General features: G+C 39.6%; 1 protein-coding gene across 3 annotated transcripts in view; it reads left to right on the top strand.

The window, feature by feature from the left end:
• Positions 1–19,335, top strand: part of FARP1 (FERM, ARH/RhoGEF and pleckstrin domain protein 1) — a 323,137-nt gene that overhangs the window by 203,359 nt on the left and 100,443 nt on the right. For all 3 annotated transcript variants that reach the window (XM_082246158.1, XM_082246159.1, XM_082246157.1), the window contains exons 7-10: positions 1,575–1,689; positions 2,707–2,854; positions 5,557–5,652; positions 10,317–10,480. In XM_082246158.1, coding sequence (XP_082102284.1) covers positions 1,575–1,689; positions 2,707–2,854; positions 5,557–5,652; positions 10,317–10,480 — 523 coding nt within the window. The remainder of the gene's footprint in view (positions 1–1,574; positions 1,690–2,706; positions 2,855–5,556; positions 5,653–10,316; positions 10,481–19,335) is intronic.

Here is a 19,335-nt window from a genome sequence, read left to right as displayed (position 1 = left end):
CAAGTACCTTTGTTTACGAGCGTTTTGAAAGACGAGCAACATTTTTTTAAAAAAACCGTCTTGATATACGAGCAGTTTTATACACTAAAAGCATGCCATCCCCTCTGTTAATGCACTCTGTTACATACCATTATGTGTCCCAGTGCTTGTACTGTATATAAACATGCCGATTTATATTGTTTCAGAGTGTCCCTGCACTTACTGTATATGTCTCCTCGTTTCTCTGCCTCTCTCTCACCTGTCTCTCTGCTCTACCCGGCGGGAGGGGCCGATCACTCCTTCTGACGTCATCTGAGGAGGAGGGGAGGAGAGAAGCAGAGGGCTGCAGTGAACAGTCAGACAAGCTCTCATACAGTATAATCGGCAACTGTTATGTACAGCACAGACACAGGGACACATAATGTTTAACAGAGGAGATGGCATACTTATACTGTACAGTAATGTACTTTATATATAATAACAGTATATCTTTATATTACTATAAATGCTTGTGGAACGAATCATCTGAGTTTCAATGCTTTCCTATGGGAAAAATTGCTTTGATATACGAGTGTTTTGGATTACAAGCAAGCTGCTGGAACCAATTATACTCGTAAACCAAGGTTTCACTGTATGCTTTTAATAGACACTCTGTACCTGTTTCCCTGAGCATCAGATGCTTTGCTTTGTAGCTGTTGCATTTTTTTTTAGGTGGAATGACCCATTACTTGGTAAGCCAACTGTTGCTTGAAAACAAGACTTTCACTCAGAATGTGCATGATAATTCTCTAGTTTAACGGGTTCTACAACTAACTTTTGCTTTATATGTAAGCACTGATGATGGCGGTGCTGCTGTTTACTTCCAGTGACCTATGAACCTCAGTGAATTTAGTTAGCCTTTCAAATGATTCAAACAGTCAGTCTTCTGAAGATTACATTGTAATGTAACATACATGATTTTAAGGCTCCATTTACATTAGGTCGCTCCTACTTAGGGGGCGACCTGTGAAGTCACGTGCAGCGCGACTTGCACAGACTTCACATAATGGAAGTAAATGCAAGTCGCCTCCAGGTCGCCCCGAAGTAGTACAGGACCCTTTTTCTAAGTCGGAGGGACTTGTGTCGCTCCTATTAGAACCGGTCCTGTACTACACTATGGGAGCGACGGTGCACGACTCGTCAGGCTGACCAAGTCGCCTGACAAGTTGTACCAGTTTGAATGGACACTAAAACTCTGGAAAGAAAAAAATGTTTATATGTTAATGTTTGTACTTTCAGTCATATCATTTTAACAATCTTCTTTCACTTTCAAATACATTTCCAACTAAAGTGTTTAAGTTATTCCACATATTGCACCACAGCAAGCTGACCAGCCTCATCAAAATGATCCTCCTGTCAGTTCCACACTAGCTCCAAAATAATAAAGACTCAGGCTTCTAGTTTAAATGTAGTAAAAACTCTACATCTGACATTGTGCTTTAAAAAGACACTAGTGATGAAGCCTGGAACACTTGGAGGCATGGTGTGTATTATATCACACAGGCAATTTGTATACTCAGTTTTTTTTTTAACAAGGTCTGTTGTCTTTTGCTTAGCTGAAATAGGAGATTTTGATGAAGCTGTTGACAAAGAACATCTTTCAAAGACCACATACATGCCCCAGCAAGATACTCTAGTAGAAAAGATCTTGGAATATCATCGGAATCACTAGTGAGTGCTTCAATCAGTCTTTAAAATCACTGTAATTTTTTGACTGCTTTGCTCTGTTTTGATGGATATTTATAAGGTCTTTTACTTATACCACTGTGTAAATGGTTTATCGCCTATCCCAAAGGGTGTCTACTGAAGGATTCTAAAAAGAATGGCCTAGGTCCTCTAAAGTCACTCACTGACTACATTATTGTCTTTCAGCAGCATTCTTTCCTGATATTAGGAGTCATATTCTCTGTATTACAGCATTGAAATTATATGCTGTCCGGACCTCTATGAGCGAATACAAACTGTACATCTATAAAAATAATGCCAACTGTAAGATTGCTGATTTTAGAGATAAGCCTATTCAAATGCACCTCCTACATAAATTATACTATTCCCTATATTTAATGTAGTGGGTATAGCCAATAAACTGTGCATTGCCTCTTGATACATTTAAAAATCACATTGTGTTTGCCACTTTTTGTTTGCTGATTCTGGGACTGTAATTTTATCTTTTAGTTCTAGTTTGAAACTGCTCTATATTAGGAACCTTTGCATATCAAATTTCCCAACTAAATATGCATTCCCTTGATTGCTTCATATTCTTACCATAGATATACAAGTTATTTTATAATTCATAAACAATTTTATATCTGTTATACTGTTGATCATTGGAATCAATAGACCTGTTGATTATATTTTATTAATTGTAAACTAGATTTATCAAGGTATAGTTCACATATCCATCTTTCTCATTTGTATATTTCCAACCTTGAGTTAAGCATCACACTTTTTTCCTCAAAAACGTTATCCTGGTTGTTGAAAATCATAGATGTGAGAGGGCTTATTGGTAATGTAAAAACTAGAAGTTTTGTCAATTAAAGCCAGGTATAATACAGTTGCTGAGGTAGGTGGGTGGTTAGGCATCATATTAAATTGTAATGGGATATCTGGTGTACTAAAGATACTAAAATAATAGATTTGCTAGTAAGTTTATTATGACCTAATTTACATATGCTTTAAAATCTACAGTGGTCAGACGCCAGCCGAATCAGATTTTCAGCTCTTGGAGGTTGCCCGTCGGCTAGAGATGTATGGCATAAGACTACATCCAGCCAAAGACAGAGAGGGAACTAAGATAAATTTGTCTGTTTCCAACACAGGCATCCTAGTATTTCAGGTGTGTAGTATTTGATTTCCTTTATGTAATATCCTCTTCTGTGCCAATTTGGCTGTAATTACATAGAATAATTTTCCAGTGTGTATTTTGACTTTTTCCCTGCTGCTATGAAATGTGAAAATAAGGGCATTTCACAATGAACAATTTGAAGCTTGAGGGCAATAATATTTTTGAGAAAATAAAGCAGTACATGTAGCCTTTTTTAATCAAAGAAAAACCAAAGTGTTGCTTTATTTATCATTTTTTGAGCATGATGTTTTATGTCTTTCCTAATCATTTTACAAACTTTTACTACATAGAGTATAAGTGACACTGTATGTGTCAGCTTTCTGGCAGACTGTGTCAACTGCTTCCCGGCCGCCGTATAGTGAAATGATGTTCAATCGAGTAGTAAACAGCCTTTATATCGGCTCTGCTTCTTCCTCTTGACCAGCAGTCAAGATACCCCTCAGCGGATACATTACAGTGACACTCATGCAAAACAAACACAGCCTGCCATTGTGCTCTCTGTGATATGTGATTTACATCCAACTGACAAAGCACTTACAAAATTACAGAAGATAAATCAAGCCTTCAACAAAATGCAGGTCAGCTCCTCCGCTACACAGTATGACCTGCAGTGACCAATTCTGCTCAGCCTTAAGTTGCACTTAGGCCCACCTAACATGGCGGCGTCATGGACACCCCCATCTGATGCAGTGCATGCTGTTTGGACTTCCTCGGAGATAGGAGATCCAGGCACTTCACATTTAAATAAACTTCAGTGCTTATTACTGTGGCAACATGTAATCATTGTATGACTCTTTCTCCTTGAGTATTCACCATGCCACGATGAGAATGACATCCTCACACTAGGCAGTGCTAAGCATAACTTCTGGTTGAGTCTGTCGCTGCAGGTCGTTCTGTGTAGCAGTGGAGGAGAGGCTGACGTGAACAGAAAGTGATGCGATCGAATGACGGGGTATCTGGTTTAACTTGTTCAAAGCGTCGTTTTGATGTTGCGAATGTGAGTCTTTAGAATAATAACTAAACAGATGCTGATTTTAACTTCTACACTTTGGGAGCCTTGTATCTTTGCTTTCTCTATTGAGAGCTATATAGAATGGCCACACTAAAAGGATCCACACACTTGTCCATTGATACATGGAGAAGTGGACAGGAGGAGAAAGTGGCCTTAATCTGATGAAGGGAAATACAAAGCAGTTCCAGTATTACATGCCCCATTGATATTGATTGGAGGTGAAAGTTCTGAGAGCCTATAATAAGCACGTGGTGTTCACTTTGATATTTAAATCCATTGGTAATGGTGAAGAGTTTATCACAAAAGTTGAAAGCACGTGGAAAAACTTTGTAAGTGAAACAGACTGATAATAATTCTATGAATTGTAGTCGCCAAAAGAGACACTGTAATTGAGTTACAGTCTTACAAGTCACTTTTTATCTGTAGCATCTTACTTTATTTTATTGAGTATTATTATAGTAATTATATGTAATAAGCACAATATTTTTTGATTATGATTAAGGTCTCATGCACACAGGGCATTTGAAAAAACAAGCTGCAAAGCCAGTTCTGAACGCAGGAAAAAGCACCTGTAAAAACATGCTTTTAGAAGCATTTTGTATTGGTGTTAATGCACGCTTTAGCCATGTTTAGCAGCGTTAGCAGCCTTTCTCTGCCCTCTTCTATTTTCTGACCTCAAATCCAACTACTACAGCTTAAAAACATCTGACATGGCCTAACGCTGTATGTGGCGTTAAGCAGCCTTTAGCAGCGCCAGGCGTTTTTACAGCTTAATGCTGCTGCTCCAGAACACGCTGGCCCTGGGGTTTTTTTTACAGCTTAAAAACGCCCATGTCACTTCCAGCTCCTAAAAGCCTGTGTGTGCATGAGGCCATAGAATAACATGGAGGGGCATTTTTAAGCCGCAAAAAAAAAAACAAAAAAAAACGCCTGACGCTCGTAAAAGCAGCTGTAAAAATGCCCTGTGTGCATGAGGCCTAACACTACATAGCAGCACAGCACTTTATATTCATATTGAATAGAGTGGAGCTGAGCTGCATTTTTTTGAAGCTTTGATTTATCTTCTGTAATTTTGTGAGCGCTATTATTTTGTCATTTGAGTGTAAAGAAAATAGGTGGATGAGAGCATTGCCATAAGCCCGTGGTGTGGAGAGAGGAGCACCTGTAAAAGAAAAGTTATTTGGTGGGGAGTGGGGTAGAACTGTGAAGGTTCCATAATCTGTGCACATTGAACTAAACTTATGCATTAACTTTCTTAAATATCACATTGTAAATGCACTTTGAAATATATTGCACACTGTATATATAATCTTTGTGTATGTCCACCATCACTATGTTCTCAACATTCTATGAGTTCTTCAAAAACCCTGGCAGTCAGCAGCAGGAGGCTCAATATTCTTGCCCTGGAAGGGTACTGGTCTATTCAGAATATGGTCAATTTCACACATTTATCTATGTGACTCTGGATGCCACACTAGTGCTCCTTAAAGTTTTCCTTATTTGCACAGGGTAGAGTCATACATTACAGAAACGACTAAGGCAGCCCTAGTATAAGGTTTATTGATCTGCTCCTGGGTGCTCTACTTTATAGCTGCTGTCTTCTCAACAGGTTATTCTCCGCATGTTATCAACACACAGGTTATCTTAAAAAAAAACAAAAAACGTTTTTTTTCCTTTTTAGGGTCACACAAAAATCAATGCATTTAATTGGGCTAAAGTGCGAAAACTAAGTTTCAAGAGGAAGAGATTTCTCATAAAACTGCGTCCAGATACAAATGTAAGTAACAACATGTGTTCAGATTACATTAAACAAAGATTATTTAATCATAGGGAAAATCCAAGCATCTCCTTTCACCTTACTCCATTTCCCTTTTCACCTGTGAACTATGGGTTGTTTCACACAGCAAAGTTTGTTCTGCATATTTGCCTTTTAATTATTTGTTATTTTTTTTTAATATTACACTGCCCCCAGTTGCCAGAGGTTGATGGAAAATTAAAAAGTGCTTGCAGAGAAGTAACCCTTGAAAAGTACAGATTTTTGACAATGAACAGCCATCTGTTTTGTACAGAATGCTTACAATATGTATGAAATAATGTACAGCATTCACATTTTTGTAAACATTTTATTATATCTTTTCATGTGAAAACACTGAAGAAATTACACTTTGCTGCAATGTAAAGTAATTAGTGTACAGCTTGTATAACAGTGTAAATTCTTCTGTCCCCTCAAAATAACTCAACACACAGCCATTAAAGTCTAATCCACTGGCAACAAAAATGAGTACACCCCTAAGTGAAAATGTCCAAATTGGGCCCAAAGTGTCAATATTTTGTGTGGCCACCGTTATTTTTCAGCACTGCCTTAACCCTCTTGGACATGGAGTCCACCGGAGCTTCACAGGTTGCCAATGGGAGTCTTCTTCCACTCCTCCATGAGGACATCACGGAGCTGGTGGATGTTAGAGACCTTGCACTCCTCCACCTCCCATTTGAGGATGCCCCACAGATGCTAAATAGGGTTTAGGTCTGGAGACATGCTTGGCCAGTCCATCACCTTTACCCTCAGCAGTGATCGTCTTGGAGGTGTGTTTGCGGTCCTTGTTATGTTTAAATACTGTCCTGCGGCCCAGTATCCGAAGGGAGGGGATGATGCTCTGCTTCAGTATGTCACGGCATTCATATTTCTCTCAATGAACTGTAGCTCCCCAGTGTCAGCAGCACTCATGCTGCCCCAGACCATGACACTCCCACCACCATGCCTGACTGTAGGCAAGACACACTTGTCTTTGTACTCCTCACCTGGTTGCCGCCACACGCTTGACACCATCTGAACCAATTAAGTTTATCTTGGTCTCATCAGACCACAGGACATGATTCCAGTAATCCATGTCCTTAGTCTGCTTGTCTTCAGCAAACTGTTTGCAGGCTTTATTGTGCATCATCTTTAGAAGAGGGTTCCTTCAGGGATGACAGCCATGCAGACCAGTTTGATGGAGTGTGCAGCGTATGGTCTGAGCACTGACAGGCTAACCCCCGACACCCTTCAACCTCTGCAGCAATGCTGGCAGCACTCATGTCTATTTCCCAAAGACCACCCTTTAGGATATGACGCTGAGCATGTGCACTCAACTTCTTTGGTCGACCATGGCGAGGCCTGTTCTGAGTGGAACCTGTCCTGTTAAACCACTGTATAGTCTTGGCCGCTGTGCTGCAGCTCAGTTTCAGGGTCTTGGCAATCTTCTTATAGCCTAGGCCATCTTTATGTAGAGCAACAATTCTTTTTTTTTTTTTTTTCAGATCCAGTTCTTTGCTATGAGGTGCCATGTTAAACTTCCAGTGACCAGTATGATCGAGTTAGAGCGATAATGCCATACTGAACACACCTGCTCCCCAGTCACACCTGAGACCTTGTAACACTGAGTCACATGACATCGGGGAGGGAAAATGGCTAATTGGGCCCAATTTGGACATTTTCACCTTGGGGTGTACTCACATTTGTTGCCTACAGTTTAGACATTAATGGCTGTGTGTTGAGTTATTTTTGAGGGGACAACAAATTTACACTGGTATACAAGCTGTACACTCACTACTTTACATTGTAGAAAAGTGTCATTTCTTCAGTGTTGTCACATGAAAAGATATAATAAAATATTTACAAAAATGAGAGGGGTGTACTCACTTTTGTAAGATACTGTATATACATTATATAATGTCACTTTAGGCAATTAACTAAATTGCAATCTGTTTTTTATTAAAACACACAAATGTAAAAAATTAAATAATTGTACATGTTTGATGTGATATAATTGCACACTTAAAAGGTGGTACACAGCTAATATTACATAAATATTCAATGTAGTGCAAACTTGCATAGAATATTCAAAAAGTGCAAAATAGTGCTATTGTGACAAATCTGCATAAATACAAAACAGTGCTAATTCACCATAATAAATAAATACATATATGAGTTAATATTAGAAAAATTAGATAAATTAATTAGTTAATATGTGCACGTCTAATCCTGTTCATTAAAAGTCCCAAAACAGTCCAATATAAGCAAGTATCCAGTGAGGGAAAAGTGCAATCTGCTCCGTCCTCTTCACTAAAACAAATCGGTGTCAATCCGTGCAAAAACGTGCTATTCCACTCCCTTTTGGTGGTCCACTTACCAGACTGCCAGGACCCCGTAGCAATACTGCATGTGGGTCAAATGTGCTAGAGTCCGGTGTGGGGTGGGTTGTTTTAAAATTCCATATGAGATGGGATATCCTTATGGACCTCTCTTTGTATCTGGTCTCCCCAGTTGGGCGGATGTTTAAAAACCGTAGAAAGAGAAAGACACTCCCATAGTGTAGTATATCAAAAACATTCTATTTATTCAAGTAAGACAAAAGATGTACACTCACAAAATTCCAAGTAATAGATTGCGGTAGAATATAATGCACACTTCCTGCTTACGAGTGGCTGCTCGGGATTCCCTGGTCCCTGCTTGCGCTCCACCGTACCGAAAGTGATGTAATGGTTCAGCCGTCAGCTAGAAATTGCGTGGAATTTTGAATATTCTATGCAAGTTGGCACTAAATTGAATATTTATGTAATATCAGCAGATAATGGTTTTTATACCATTTGCACATTAGTATTTTTTAAATAGACCTATTTTTGAGCTGTGTACCACCTTTTAATATATACTAAATCGTAAGATTTTTTGAACAGCAGCACTCATAGGCATTGGTTATCCATAGCGCAGTTTTCCTATTCTTTGCCTAATTAAACACTAATTGGGTTAGATTATATGTTGCTTATAGGTCATTGTTTAATTATTAACATTAAACCTTTTCATGCAATTCAATTTTAAATAAATGAAAGAGACATTATATACCAGGACACAGTGACAAATGGCATCATTACTACATAAGGAAAAGGCTGGTACTTCTGAGCTAAAAATGTTTTTATCAGACCTGGCAAGCCACGTAATTGTACATGAAGAAAAAGTGTGAAATGTTCCTATTTACAGTTGTTTATTTTCACAGAATAAGTGTAGGATTGTAATTATCTAAGTAAAATAGATATTGGTGATAATGATTTCCTGTTTGGCTCCTATCACATCTGGAAATATCTGCTGTAAAGTTTCTTTATGAACAATTAAGAGCCCTTTCACGATGAGGCGCTTAAAAACTGCCCATAAAATGCTAAACGCTTTTACAACCCTTTTCAGGTGCTTTTCAAGAATTAGTGGTGCACTTTTGTTAAGGACACGTGACTCAAAAGCTGTTTCGAAAACCATTTTGAGGTGCTTTTTAGGAGCTTCCTATTATTTCAAAAGAAAGGGGCATTTTTGAGGCTTTTTTTAGCGCTCCAAAGATTCTGCGTGTAGCATTTTTTTCTCTGCCCCGCCAGCGCACTGCCCCAGTGTAAAGCATTCAATGATTTTAATGGGAATAGGTTTTCGTGAGCTTTTTTAGGCGCTTTTTTTTGTGCTAAAGCGCTTGAAAAGCGCCTCTGTGTGAAAGTGCTCTAATATGGATTAGTATAGTGTTTTTTTTTTTGTTTTTTTTTTGTTTTTTTTTTTTTAGGCTAAAATCTTTTTATATCACTTTTTTCATCAGTTGTAATTTTTTTAAAATGAATGTTTAAATCAAGTGCATTTGTGGCATCCAGTTTGCAAAGTATGCTGGGCTTTCACATCAGAAAAAAAACCTACTAACTGCATGCTTGCTGACAGCCCTCTTCAACTGACTGATTTGATCAGTCCCATCTCTGTGGGTAGAAGGGGAGAAAGTGTTTCCCCGTGGGGGTTATTCATCAGTGTGTATGTAATTTAAGATTATTATCTGACCTAATGTGGTTGTAAATCCTTGTAAGGTGACTGGCCTCCTGTGCTACACATGAGGTCAAACAAATTCTCCTACCTAAGTTGTATCTGTTTATCTACTGCCATCTTTTCCCTACATTAATTTAAAGTGCAAAATTTACACATGATCTCTTAGGTCTAAAAAGCAGAGAGCGGGTAGCTCAGGTTACATCCATGAGGAGAGCTCTTATAAGCTGATTACAGGGAAGGAACACACCCCACTTCACACAGCACACAGGAACAGAACTGAGGCTATCAATGACAGTCTACGCCCTCCCCTATCACCATTTTTTTTTCTTGGTGTCAGGAAAACTTGTCAGAAGTGACTCATGCTGACTGCAGAGGAATGAGGCTCCGGACAAAAATGACACTTCGTGCTCTGGATTGAGATAAGCACACATTATAGAGGAATATGCTTTGTTCATATTTCATGAATGAAGTTTAAAACTACTTTTCCCTGCACATGGTCATGTAATGTTTTCATGTGGATTGCACAAACACCCAAAACTTATGTTATACGTGTTTTTTCCTAATTGCCATGTTCATCAGTCAGTATTTGGACAATTGGTTTGCTATATTTTAACCCTTAGAGTTCTTACCAGGACACGCTGGAATTTATGATGGCTAGTCGAGATTTTTGTAAATCTTTCTGGAAGATATGTGTTGAGTACCATGCCTTCTTCAGGCTCTTTGAGGAACCCAAACCAAAGCCAAAACCAGTCCTTTTCAGCCGAGGTTCGTCATTTAGATTCAGGTAAGGACTTGGCAGCCGTGTAAATTATTTTCTGTTCTGACACACATCACGGCTGAAGTGTTGCAAAATCTACAATATTTAATATGTCTGAATATATCGCCACTCTTTATAAAGGATGAGTAACTAATGCATGTAAAAAAGTTATTTATTTAAAAAAAAAGGTAAATGTAATGTTTAAATGCAGCTAGCGTTGTAGTGGAATTTATTTGGTATTAACTTTCATTAAAGGCATAGTTTACCTTTTGCAAAAATAAATTACTAAATGCAATAATATTTTTCCTCTATTGAACAAAAATGCTCTGCCCTTTTGCAGACATGCACAGGTGGCATTAATTACTAATGGCACCCCACATATCTAGCAGACGTGCATGCATCTGAACCTGCCAAAACACATGGTACCGCAGTAAGTTAATAGGCTTACCTAAAACTTGATGTGGGAACATGCAAAAATGTGTGTGCGTTTGAATGCACGTCCTGGTGTGAAAGAGCTCTAAAAGCCCAATTCTGGGCAAATATTAAAATCGAATTGTGTATTGGCAATAAAGTTACCCATATCATCTGTGCCTTCTGCAAACATATATTTGTGGCACACAGTGACGATTTTCTTGAACTGTGCATGTGTACATGGACAGAGGTACAGTAGCAGATGACAGTAGTCCTAGAGCGGAGCTTAATTATAGTTGTAATTTTTTTTATAAATAAACATTTCCATACTTGTATTATACAAGCACTTGAACCAATGTGCCTCTGCAATCATGCAGCAAATATCCCAAAATCAATATTTATAAATGACAAATAACACACAATGTGCTAAAACAGCACTTGCAAAAATCATCACCAGAATTAATGCTGTACAAAATATGTGATAAGTGTCAATAAATACAACATACTTAGTCCCAATGGTATTGGTAATAGAATCCACAGTGAAAGTCCATTCAATGTGCTGTACAATTTGTACTGTGCTGTATCCCCAAAAATACCTCCTGGTGCTGCTGTGTCACCGCATGCTGAAGTAAATGACCGGACTCACCAGATGTTGTTGACTCATTTGTTATACAACAAAAAAGGTCAGTCACACTTGGGATTCACCCAGGGACCCGAGGGTATCTGCTGACTTTTTGTTTTTGAAGTTATTATTTTTATTTTTAGGTTTTTTTGCTCCTCAAACATCTTCCCCTCGCTCGCTAGCAATGCATTGGGTCATCCAACATGCATGATATATATTTTTGCACCACAAGATGGCAGCATAAGTGTTTGCATTCTAGTGGGTATTTTAACCTGCAAAACATTTACTATTTAGTAAATGAACTGCCGGTAGTATTTTGGAATAGATGCATGGTGTTTCAAGTATTGAAATGGTACTTCGTAATTGTCATTTCAATATGTGCAATAATACTTTCTTATTATTGTAGAATGGGTGGATTTATGATGTCCGGCGCTCCGCATATTAGAAGCACGCACCATGATTTTCAGCTTTTGAGGACGTCACATGATGACGAAACGCGTCAAGCATAACTCACGGTGCGCAGCTTCTGGCTAAGGTGGAACGCATGCAGGAGTGTGGATTTGGATAAATGGAGTTTAATTTGTATGTTAAAAACAAATGGATTTAACATAAATACAAAACGTTTTTAATGCTGTGAGAGGCCCTTCTCTGTAAAATATAAAAGTTCAGCGCTGAGAAAAAAAAAAAAATATATATATATATATATATATATATATATATATATATATATATATATATATATATATATATAGTAATCATATATAATCAAAAACAATAAAGTTCATGTTATAAATTCCACAGAGTCACAACACAAAAGTCCAAATAAGGTCCACATTCCAGAAAGGTGCTGAAGTGAAAGTGCTTTGCAACTTGTATGAAGATGTCCAGATACCAGTAGTCACCAATGTGACAAGCCCACCACCACGGATAAAAGTATTGCTCTTAACAGAAGCAGTGGACCCTGGTACCATACAGTAAATGGGTGTCATGGATTTGCAATAGTGTTTGGCAGCTTACCTGTTCCTTCATGTCTATATTAGAGTTCAGACTTCACTTCTGGTTCCTTTTTTATCACCTCTCCTTCCTGTTCCTGCCCACCCCACCCAGGTCATCACCGGAAGTCTATATTAACCAGTGCACTGCAGGTCTGCTTGGCTGTTCAACAGTGTTTGTTTCCTGTTTCCTGTCTGCCGTGTGCTTGTATCTACCTCTCTGTGTACCGACTTTGGCTTGTCTCTGACTATTCCTGTTTGCCTTTTACCCTGACCTTTGGCCTGTCCCTTGGTTACCCTCGTCTGCCTGTTACCCCGACCTCGGCTTACCCATCACCATTCTGTGTGTCCTGAGTGGCTGCTTCCCTTCTCTCCCTACGGAGCGTGACCTGGGGGACCCCAGGGGCCGCAACCTGGGCCCAGCTGCAGCCAAGTCCATCCTCACCACTTGAGGCTCTGGTGAATACCTGCTGGTATTCAAAACAAACTGCTATCGGGTTCACTACCTTGCGCTGCACCCCTGCCTCCAACAGGGTGCAGTTGTCACCTGGCCACAGGTGACCTGACAATGGGTCACACATGCAGGGATAATTAGCAATGGCTTAGAGACCCCAATTGCTCAGGAATCTTGAATAGGGTTATCCACAATGTATCTTCACAGTTCTGATGGGAATGGACCTCACCTTAGATGAACCGTATCTCCAGGTTTAGGCCAATATGTGAAAAAAGCCAAATAGCCGCACATTGTGTAAAACCATTTAAAACACATTTATTCAAAAAGTTACAGAACACTTACAGAAATCTGCAGATAAACAGTGTGTTGCTATTTCCCCACTGAGATCATTCCACACTTCATACGCTGTTTATCTGCGGATAACTTTTAGGGTACTTTTTCCTGCTGAGATCATTCCATAATACATACGCTGTTTATCTGCAAATTTTTGTAAGGGTTCTGTAACTTTTTGAAAAAAATGTGTTTTAAATGGTTTTACACTGTGCGTCTTACTTGGCTTGTTTTTACATACTGGCCTAAACCTGGAGATACCGTTCATCTAAGGCGAGTTCCATTCCCATCAGAACTGTGGTGATATATTGAGGATATCCAATACTGAAGATTCCTGAGCGATTGGGGTCTCTAAGCTGTTGCTAATTATCCCTGCATATGTGACCCATTTACTGTATGGTACCTGGATCCACAGCTTTTGGTAAGCGCAATACCTTTGTTCGTGGTGGTGGGCTTGTCACATTGGTGACCACTGGTATCTGGACATCTCTGTCTTCATACAAGTTTGAAAGCACTTTCACTTCAGCACCTTTCTGGAATATGGAGTTTATTTAGACTTTTTTTGTTGGGATTCTGTGGACTTTATAACATGAACAAAGGTTATACACTCCCTACTCTATCCAAAACAAAACAAAATCAAACTAAATCAAAATCATCTTTAACTCAATTGTTACTACAGCATTGTACTTTAATAGTTCTGTACAAAATAGCAATGATGTATTTCTGGGTATTTATTTGGACTTGGTAACATTTTCATTGCTTTCCAGAGAATAGTTATTATAGCAGACATCCATTGTTGAACAGTGCTGGTGCAAGCCTTAAGCTAATACCTGTCAAACTGTCCTTTAAACCTGATATGTCTCGCTCAGAAAAACATGACACACGACCCTGTTTTACATCTTCGGCCCTCAGGTTTTGTGTTTTACTTGCAGGTACATGCACAATGAGACTGATCCTATATGATTTAGTATCAGTTTTTCTGTCTCATACATTTGTATGTATATATATATATATAAAAGGGCCTGTTTTGTAAACTACATTAGTAAATATAGCAATTAGTAGTAGTTTTTAAAGCAAATGAGTTGTGTGTTCAGTACATTACATGGTTGTCGTACTCGGCCATACCACATGAAATGAAATCTATAAAAGTCATACCATTCATGAAAATGGTATGCTCTAGCATCAACATTGCATGTAATATATTTGTTATATAATATATTCAAATTGTTTTTTGAACTGTTAAGTCAGTAGAAAAAAATATATTCTAAATGTACCTACTTGTAAACTTGTCATGCAAAATATAGGGAGCTCCTAAGAATTCTGGTTGGTTGGCTGTTAGGCTGACCCACTGTCTACAATACTTTATTACTGACTATGAAAAAATAAGCATATCAGATCATGATTTTGATACCTGCTTCAGATAACCAACCAACATTTTCATATGGCAGCCACCTGTGATGGGTCTTGACAGGCTTCTTTTAAAGCTGGCACGTAGCTTTAACTTTAGTTATGCAGAGTAGTACAGGCTCATTTCCTGTCTTACTCTGATTTCACTGCACACTGTGAGCTGTTCGCAATGTGCATTAGTACCTGCAGTAAATCAGAGCCCACCCAAGTTCCTTGCATGAGGATGTCTAGCATTATCTAGCCCTTTGCTGCTCAGCCTGCCTATCCCTGGATCTTCCCTTTCATTTATTGGATTTCAGTTCTTGTAATCATAGAGATTTATTATGACATGTGTGCATTACTCAGGGTAGTCTACATGCAAATGCAGCCTGGCTAAGAACTACTTCTCTATACTGATATCCACCAATAAATGCATATTGATATTCTCATATCTCCTCCCAGAAACCAGCCCAGTACTTATATTAGGGCTAAGTGCTCTTAACAGTATTGTGGCAAGGTGCTGTGGGCTTCTACCAGATATTATCTGCCTGCATTTAATAGAAAAGCACAGTGATACAGTGATGGCATTGCTGTATCTAAAATAAGATATATAATGAAAACAGAAATGTTTTATTTAAAAATGTCTTTAACATGTTGATGGGATGGAAAGGAGAAACCAAAGAAGGCACAATATAAGCAGAATAAAATTCAGTTTTAAAGTGCATCTAAAGGCTGAAGATTTTGTACCTGAATGCAGCGCTCCCCCCCCCCCCCCCAATCCTTACCTGAGCTCCCTCTGATCCAGCGATGTTCACGATAGCCTCGGCTGTCCCGAGACTCTGTCCTCTTTGGCTGAGACAGCAGCGTTAGCCCATTGGCTCCAACTGCTAGCAATCACAGCCAGTGAGCCAATGAGGAGAGAGTGAGGCTAAGCCACGGCGCTATGTGTCTTATGAACTCATAGAACAGCGGCTTGGGAGCAAGCATTCAGCGGTACCCCCCGGGTAAGCGGCTTTCTCTGGGGGCACTGCTCAAGGGGAGGAGCCAAGAGCGCCAGCAGGGGACTCGAAAAAAAGAGGACCAGAGCTGCTCTATGAAAAACTACTGAACAGAGCAGGTAAGTATAACATGTTTGTTATTTTAAAAAAATAAACAAAGCCTTAATAGCACTTTATAGCCGGTTCACACTAGCGCAACTTGTCAGGCGACTTGTCAGCCTAACAAGTCGCGCTCCAACACGGTCCATTGACCGCTACAGGACCCGTTCTAATAGGAGCGACACAAGTCGCGCCGACTTAGAAAAAGGGTCCTGTACTACTTTGAGGCGACCTCGGAGCGACTTGCATAGACTTCCATTATGTGAAGTCCCTGCAAGTCGCTCCGAAGTCAAGGTGCATGGTAATGCACAAGTCGCCCCCGAAGTAGTAAGGAGTCGTGTCGCCTTAGTGTGAACCGACTCTTATGCCTAAGTTCGTATGGGTGTATGTGAGGAATGGAATGGGGGATAACATTTGCACAGCATACTTGCACATTATTGCACTCTTAATTCTGTTTGTCTTCCTCCGCAAATACAAGATCTTTGATCTTTGTTCCACTACTCCCACCTTCTCCTGTGCTTCAAGGCCAGTATCTTCCTCCAACTGTTTGGCCACTAAAGATGTAAGTGTAAATAGGAAGGGAGGGGCCATAGACCAGCCCCTCAGAACGGCTGCAATAAGGGATGCTCACACCTGCTTCTTTTTCAAAATAGTCAAAAACTTTATTAAAGAGCATTGGACACTTTGTCTAAAAATACCCCAACATATGGGGAACAATATACAAATGCATAAATGCAGGATACAAAAGGTTATGAACCATGAACATATATGACATAAAAACAAAACAACAACTCACACACACATGGCCGGCCACACATACACACCAGAAGGCTGGACATACAGAAACCAGGGCGGGCTGCGTATATCTCAGAATGGGAGACTTGTTAACGCTGCCTGCTCATGGGTTCGTTTGTCGGCATGCCACAGTAGAAAATTATTTATTATTTATTATTATTTTTTATTATGAACTTATGTGTTGATCCCACAGTTTCACCAGCATGTCATCGGGATAAAGTATGAACATCATATGACTCCACTTTTTCAAAACAGACAGGTATTTTCTTGATTCACCCATTACTTAGTAAATCACATTCTATATGCAACCTGAACAACAGGAATTCAAATCTATATGGGTGTTATACGTCATTTATACTCGGGATAGATCATGGCATCCCCTCTTATGGATGAATAAGATTCGATAATAGCTTCCAGAGTAGTCCCTATGTTTGAGGGTATAACTGGAGGAATGTCTGTTGGCCAAGGGGGAAGTATTGGAGTAGGTGTTAGTCCTTAAATGGGCAGTTAAACAGTCATCCCAGAATATGGTGAAGTGCAGGTCACACAATGTTGGTTAACCAATGACAAACCGAGATAATTATCCAGCAACAATGGGCTCTTGTTGCTGGATGATTACCTCCATACCAAGAATGGGGGATCGAGGTATAGAGGGATTCCACATCTATGCCCACGAGCAGTACTTCTGTATCGAACTCAAGATCTTTGATCTTGTTCAGGACGTCCCCCGTATCTCTCACATACCAGGGAAGGTCGAGCACAAGATCCTTGATCAATGAGTCGAGGTATTTCCCGATCCTATCCAGCGGGCCCCCGCAAGCAGACACTATGGGTCTGCCCGGGGGGGTCCACTGGATTTTTATGAATCTTCGGTATAATATAGAACGTAGGTACGTTATATTCTACCACCTGTAGGTATTGTTTCTCCTTTGCTGTTATTAATCTAAGTTCATGGGCATACTTGAGTTTCTCATTGATATTAATTACCAGCAATGGCAGGGGATTATATTGGAGTCGTTTTTTATGCCCTGTACACACTATCAGATTATCTGAAGACTTTTGTCTTCAGATTTACCTTTTCTATGTAGTGCAAGGGCCTGCCGGATTGCATACAAATTGAAAGTGTTTAGGTTTGACCTCATATTATATGGTTTTGGTAAGTCTGCAGACAAAAGTCTTCAGATAATCTGATAGTGTGTACAGGGCATCAGTGTCTTTATCTGACAGGAGGCGCTGTACTTCACTTTCATAGTTGTCTGCTGTCAGGAGCACAACATTTCCTCCTTTGTCACTTTTCTTAATGACTACATCATTAGCTTTTTTAAGGTCACGTAAGGCTATTCTTTCATCACGTATGAGGTTATCGGAGGATAGCGAGTCCCAGTTGACCAGTTTAAGATCTTCCTCCACGAGCATCAAAAACGAGTTTAGCCACTTGTTTGTACAAAATTTAGGCATCGTGGTTGAACGTATATGAATACTACTTTTTCTTATGTTATCTGTGTCCTGTGGAACATCATCATCCTCCGATAACTCACCAGCTTCATCCAGTAATGACTCCAAAGCTGCCAAAGCTTCCACCTCACTTGCATTTGGTTGTAATTCTTGTGGAGCATCCCTATCTCCAGCATGTATTAATCTATAATAGATTTTTCTGAGGTAAAGACACAAGTCTTTATAAACCTCAAAGTGATCCATGCTGGAGGTAGGTGAGAAGGAAAGACCCTTAGTCAGCACCGAAATGTGAGATTTGTTTAAGACAAAGTTGGACAGGTTGATAACTTTTGGATCAGTCGATCCATCGGTTATTGAAGGAAGGGGGACAAGATCACTGTTATGGAAATGCATGGCAGTGAACACCGGCTGTATTGAGCATTTTGCAAACCCTGTCCAATGCAGTTAATGGTCATCTATGGGCTAATACTATCTTGCCAAGAATTAGATACAGCTTTACACTGGTGTGAGCCTGTACAGTTACACTGAAATTCTGCATCTCTCCCCAGCTCCCGCTCCTAAATTAGCAAACCAAGGAGAGCCCATTGTTGCTGGATGATTATCTCGGTTTGTCATTGGTTAACCAACATTGTGTGACCTGCACTTCACCATATTCTGGGATGACTGTTTAACTGCCCATTTAAGGACTAACACCTACTCCAATACTTCCCCCTTGGCCAACAGACATTCCTCCAGTTATACCCTCAAACATAGGGACTGCTCTGGAAGCTATTATTGAATCTTATTCATCCATAAGAGGGGATGCCATGATCTATCCCGAGTATAAATGACATATAACACCCATATAGATTTGAATTCCTGTTGTTCAGGTTGCATATAGAAGGTGATTTACTAAGTAATGGATGAATCAAGGAAATACCTGTCTGTTTTGAAAAAGTGGAGTCATATGATGTTCATACTTTATCCCGATGACATGCTGGTGAAACTGTGGGATCAACACATAAGTTCATAATTCATTTTCTACTGTGGCATGCCGACAAACGAACCCATGAGCAGGCATCGTTAACAAGTCTCCCATTCTGAGATATACGCAGCCCGCCCTGGTTTCTGTATGTCCAGCCTTCTGGTGTGTATGTGTGGCCGGCCATGTGTGTGTGAGTCGTTGTTTTGTTTTTATGTCATATATGTTCATGGTTCATAACCTTTTGTATCCTGCATTTATGCATTTGTATATTGTTCCCCATATGTTGGGGTATTTTTAGACAAAGTGTCCAATGCTCTTTAATAAAGTTTTTTGACTATTTTGAAAAAGAAGCAGGTGTGAGCATCCCTTATTGCAG

This window comes from Pelophylax lessonae (genome assembly GCF_965119305.1).
Source record: "Pelophylax lessonae genome assembly, chromosome: 2".
Lineage (NCBI taxonomy): Eukaryota > Metazoa > Chordata > Amphibia > Anura > Ranidae > Pelophylax > Pelophylax lessonae.
Note: the sequence above shows the minus strand (reverse complement) of the source record. Positions and strands in the feature narration are given on the sequence as shown.